Below are 6,000 nucleotides of genomic sequence, written 5' to 3'. Positions count from 1 at the left end.
TTGTATCGTTATGTAATCTTCCCCCCCCCCCCCAAAAGCAGCAAGTGCTGGTGTTACTGCTGTGTATTGGTTGTAGTGGCTGTGGGGTTGAGCTGACTGCTGCTTCAGGACAAATAGCATCTGATTCTGTGTCTCTTCTCTTCCAGGAAACACCCAACTCTGTTTTCCTGGTCATGGAGGTATGTATAGAAACGTGTCTGTCTGGATATTTGATGAGTCACAGCTCGTATCCTCTTCTCAAGTGTTGTCACATGTGTTTGGGAAAAACTTGTTTTCGTTGTAACTTGTTACATAAATGATGTCTGTCAGCATGTGTTCGTCCCCCTTTGGCAGGCCTCTGTCCTGTCGCCCCCCTCCCTGTCAGCCTCTCATCCTCTGCTCTTTTTTGTAACAATAAAGACGTGTCAATAATTTCTCTCTTAGTTTGCTCACAACCTCACACCTGCATCCTCCCCGACTCTCTCTGCTCATTTCGCAACACCAAAACAAACTGACTGCACCTTAAGTTCCTCACTGAAAACACGGCCCTCTGTTTTCTAGGAATCCTATTCCCTGAAAACCTTAAAATCTTGTTTTTATCTATGTTAACATAGCTCTACTCTATACTCCATCAATAATCCTTTGGGATCTTGTGTGTCTGGATCAGCTGTCAATGGATCAGCTCCTCACAGTTCCAAAAAATAATTTCCAAAATGGGTGTTATTTGGGTAATGCCATATGGAGAATCTAAAAGGTTACTGTCTTGCCTTAAAAACTGTAGAAGTGTAAAAGTAAAGGGTAAAGGATAAAGCTGGCGACGCCAAGCAAGGGAATCGCACTTCTGCTCTGAAACGGAAAACCGATTTTTAAAAAAACAAAAAAAAAGACCCAGTGCTGAAGCGCCCTAGTTCAGGCAAAGAATAAACTCAATCAGACAGCACTCTCCACCACCATCAGCAAAACACTAAATGAGGTCATATATCTTGGAAGGATGCTGTTCATCCCTCTAGTAGAGTTCTGACGTGGGCTTTATATTGCTTTTCCTTTCACATGTCCCCCGTTAGTACAGGAAGTTCACCTCAGAATCAGGGACCAGGGTGAAGTAAACAGGGTTACACTGAGCAGAAGGGGACTATAGCTTAATTCAGCCTCTCATCTTTGCTTACCCACTCACTCTCTCTTACCCTTCTACACCAATGCCGTTCATCAGTTCTTGTCGTTCCTCTTGAGAACTGACTGCACTCTAGCACAGATAAAGCTACAGTCTTTCACTAGATGAATTGATGAGCCTGCCATTACCTGGGCTAGGATTAGAACTAACACAGACGCACTCAAACACACACGCATGCATAAGACCAAACTTCACAGCTTGACATTGTTGAACCTGAATTTAGTTATGGCTGATAGCGATGTTTGTCTCCCCACACAGTACTGTAACGGAGGTGATCTTGCCGACTATCTGCAAGGTAAGCATCACACTAATCTGTCTGCCGAACACACATTTGTTTTTCATCAAAACAAAGTCACTCCTGCTGCAGAGGAGGAAAAGCCATGTGACTGCAGCTATTGTGAGCTGATGTGTGCATTTATTTTCTATGTGTGATGGATAGTTTGTAGAATACTGTAACTCTGTATCATGTGGGATATTACTGTGTGTCTGAGTGGATATTTGTATGTTTCTGTGTGGGGGAGGTGAGTGTGGGAACCACTACAGCTTTTTACAAAGGCTTCCTTCTCTGTTTCAGAGCCAGACAACACAGTATTTGTGCCTCTGTGATAGTCTATAACAAAGGTCAGCATTTCTAGTCATACAGCAACAAGTCTGCTTAAGCTGAAATTAAATATAATGCACATTGGAAGTTGTGTTTTGCATATTTCAGAGCCGACCAATCGTCAATCATTAAAAATCAAGAACAGTAGGCAATCCAGATCGCTTGCCAACAGTACAGTCCTCAAGGCCGAGTGATGGCCCCCGTTACTTTACTGTTTCAACCACTAGGTTTGCATTACCACTGGAGTCTAGCCATCTTTTTGCTGTCAGTGACATCATGGGTGTAGGGTGTCTCATTCTGAGGCTACATCCATACTACTCCGTTTCTATTTGGAAGCAGATTTGTCAAATAGACATGATCTCCGTCCACACGGGCGTTTCAGCATCATTCTCGAGTTGATCTGCATCCACACGGCAACCTTCGAAGGCGGACAGCACGTGACCATTAACGTACACTGGGCATGCGCGTGACGGTGTAAACAGGAAGTGGATTGGTTGCTTCGTTTAAAAAAATACGACAGAGTAATAAAGTAGTCTTTAATAATGAAAGGTTGTATTTGATACTTAAGATCTTCCTCTAAAATATTCCTCTATAAACTCAAACAGACAGTTCGTGGAAAGTTTTTTAGAAGTTTTATTTTTCAGACTTGGACCCGCAGCGCTGCGGGTCTTTCTCTCCCTCTCACATCAACTTTACTTTAAAATCAACACTTACACGTAAACGTTTACTAGATTATGGGTCCATCAATGTGGTCAACACATGTCTGTCACACGTCTCTCACTCTATTCTGCTCTTGCTTCGTGCAGGAAAGCTTAGCAGATCGCTAACAGTAGATCCGTGAAATAAAGACCATGGAATCCACAGAAGAGTTTCAAGACTTTAGTGTGAATCTTTCTTATTTGTAAAACTGTGGAAACAATATGAAATATGGCTTTACAAACTGTCCATATACACATATGTACATGAATACAAAACAATCCATGTTATAGCCAGCATGTAACATGTCAGACTAGCTAGCTTCTAAGCTAATTTTAACATTACTGCCAATGGAGAAATGCTAACCGCGATTAGCACTAATGTTCTACTAAAAGAGCGAATAGAATATATCTACGTAAATCTTTTCATGCTTCATAAATACATACTTACAGACTAAGGTCTCTCAAGGCTACCAAACAGAAGAAGTAAAACGTTAGTGCAGCATGTCTTCTCATTAGAATATACGCGCGTCGTGAACACTTCCCGGCCATTTCACAACAACGTCCATGAAACAGTATTTGTAGTCACACACGGCCTGTACATTCAAAGAATGTTTCGCCTTTCTGTTGATGTAGTCTGTAGAGTTAGCACGTGGTTGTTTCACTTCGATATGTGTACAGTCAATGGCCCCCAAGCATTGTGGCATACCGTGTGTTTCGAAGAAGTTGACCACAAGGTCCCTCACTTCCGGCTCGATACTCGGTTTCCGGATGTACTTGGGACCCAGGAAGACGGTGATGGCCCTACAGACTTGTCGGTTGATGACTGAAACAACTTGTCGAGATAGTCCAAATGCATTAGCGGTTTTCCGGAGTCTGCCCTCGTCACTCAGGTAATACAACGTGCACGCTACCTTTTGTAAGTACGTCCACGGGTGCCCTCATCGTGGTTGTTGCTCCCTCCACATGCGGACATAACATTTCGCTAAGGTTGATCAATGCCAATCTGGACATTCGAAAGTTTTCTCGCCATTCTTCGGAAATCATAACTTCATTGATGAAATTATTCCACTAGGCGCACGTTCTTCCTGGCCTCACCCAAAACCGGCGCTCCATGTACGGCCGATAACGCCTCTGGACTCGGGAATTGTCGCTCATCGCTCGAAGAATAGCTTGCCTCCTCCGCCTGTAGGCAGTAGCAGCATTGTAAAATGACGAATTTAACTCCACAATTGCTGCTAGTACAGACAACAACGCAAGCAAGGCTTGCCATTCGTTATCCATGTTGAAATGAATCGCTGGTCGCCCTGCCTGTTTATTTTCTTCTGGGTACGGGTCACGTGATAGTGAGTGTGACGAATCAGGGACGGAGACGTCATGGTTGCTAAGAACCAATCCAGTAGCGAACACGGGTGTGGGCGTAATTTTTTCTAAACGCATCAGTTTCTGACCGTCCACACTGAAACGCAACCCCGGAGTTTTCAAACACCTCCAACCTCGGGGGTGTTTTCAGACTCCTCCATTTAGGGTGCTCCAAAACTCCGGCGTAGTGTGGCTGCTCAGTGTAAACGTGGCAAAACATATGTGTTTCCAAACAAAAACGGAGTAATGTGGACATGGCCTGAGAGCTTGGGTCTGAATTTGCAAGCGATATCCAAATTTCGTATGCAGTGTAGATGACAGTAATTGACCCTTTTTACAGTCGATGTCATCAAAAATAGGCACGCACGTTTGCAACAGAAGTGGCGTTTTGCCCCATCAGCCATCCAGACGAGCCAGCAAGCTTTAAACATTAAAGTAAAACTGTTACCAGCATCAACATGTCTGGTTGTTGCATGTTCGGTTGTAGGAATCGATATTGCAACAGCGGACTCATGTTCTACAGAATTCAGACAGGATCACAACCGTTTAAGAGCAACAGGTGTTTCGGTTAAACAAGTGAACTTGTTAACTGGTGACTTTCAGCCTGTGGTTGCTCGTTGCAACCTTTCTAGATGGTTGGCGTAGATAATAAACTCAGATCAATATGTATTTGAAATTGATAGAAAGCTTTTACCACGACACACATGTTCTATTTTTGTTAACAGCTTCAGTCAGTACGAGCAACTACCAATGCATTAGGCTGAGAGTCTATGGCTGCAAAGATGTTTGCGTTTGTGTTTGCCATTTTTAAACTCAAACGTAAAACTCTGAGTCTCTTTCATGGTATTTGACGTTGTATACATGACCACAGATAACGTGATCCAAAGCATGTAGTGACCTGTATGCTCGTTGTTTCTCGCGGGTGTAACGTTACACGCTAGGTTAATATATTCTATCCACTCACCAATAGCACACAGCTCTAGAATGTTCCGTTGTTTAGGTTGCATGAGCAGTCTTTGGTGGTTACTGCCCTTGTGTAGCTTGACAAGCCGTTGCACTGCGACGTACTTCTGTTGCTAAACTGCATGCACACAATTGCATACGTCATCATTGTTCACAATCTGCAAAAGGCTCTATTAAATCCATGTCTCTTATAATCCTCGGAGTGAATGACATTCCTGATTTGGTCAACCATAGGATTAAATACACTTATATGCAGTCCTTTTAAACAGACATTAAAGGAAACAGTGTTTAAAGATCACTACCATAATAACTTAAATACTATGCTGCAATGCCATCGAGGCAACACAACACTAACTGTTGTTATCGATAAATACCTGTTGCACTTTAATGATCAGCATAAATGAGCTCGTAGGGTTCATTCTTGACCATAGAAATGGAGATTGACTGAAAAATCTTAACTCAAGTTTAACTTACTGGATTTCTTCCAGAGTTTTTAGCTGCAGCCCTTTCCTGCCACATCACATGTGGTGAAATCTCAGGAGGAACTCCAGCAAGTGGACTTTGACTGAAAGTCTTTATAGTTGCTGTACAATAGCCACAATGCACATGATCTTTCATTGGGACACTAAACTGAACAGTTCTCCCGAACACCTCTGGGTCTCTGTTACCCAGTCTCCTGTCCCAGCATTTGAGCTTCAGAACGAGAACTCACCACACACTCGCTGCACACTCACAATGTTGTGAATAGTTTCATAGAGTTGAAATCAGTTTGGCTCCTGGAATCTCATATCCCTCCAAATGAATGGCAGTCTGCCAATACACCTGTTAGATAACCCCAGGTGTTTACCCCTCTGTTCTGTACAGCCTGATTGTGTTGCTGGAACAGCTCCCTCATTGGTCTACTTTTGCATAATGTACCTGCCCCACATGTACAAACTTGCTGGTTACAAAATGGGTCACGCTCAGACCTGTTGGTGACAGGGGGGTCCACGAGTCTTGAGTATTACTGAACAACTCCTACGACCCCACAGCTGTCATAACCACCAGTGTTACTCTGCTCTGGAGACCCAACTGGCTGCTGGTCTTGAACTCGTTAGTCATTGTGACTGCGGTCTCATCAGTGGAGGGCTTCTGTGTTCATTTCACATGTTTCACCAAGTCTGTGAAGAATGTGTAGGTAACGGCCATCTTCCATTAAGTAAGAGGATGTCACTATTAGTTGGTCCACT

The 6,000-nt window shown here is 43.4% G+C and overlaps 1 protein-coding gene across 1 annotated transcript in view; it reads left to right on the top strand.

Annotated features, from left to right (window-relative positions):
* ulk2 (unc-51 like autophagy activating kinase 2) overlaps nucleotides 1–6,000 on the top strand; it is a 43,106-nt gene that overhangs the window by 12,260 nt on the left and 24,846 nt on the right. The window contains exons 4-5 of the mRNA XM_031872450.1: nucleotides 147–179; nucleotides 1,409–1,445. Of these exons, the coding sequence (XP_031728310.1) occupies nucleotides 147–179; nucleotides 1,409–1,445 (70 nt within the window). The remainder of the gene's footprint in view (nucleotides 1–146; nucleotides 180–1,408; nucleotides 1,446–6,000) is intronic.

This window comes from Anarrhichthys ocellatus, unplaced genomic scaffold (genome assembly GCF_004355925.1).
Source record: "Anarrhichthys ocellatus isolate YVR2014 unplaced genomic scaffold, GSC_Weel_1.0 scaffold64, whole genome shotgun sequence".
NCBI classification, from domain to species: Eukaryota; Metazoa; Chordata; class Actinopteri; order Perciformes; family Anarhichadidae; genus Anarrhichthys; species Anarrhichthys ocellatus.
Note: the sequence above shows the minus strand (reverse complement) of the source record. Positions and strands in the feature narration are given on the sequence as shown.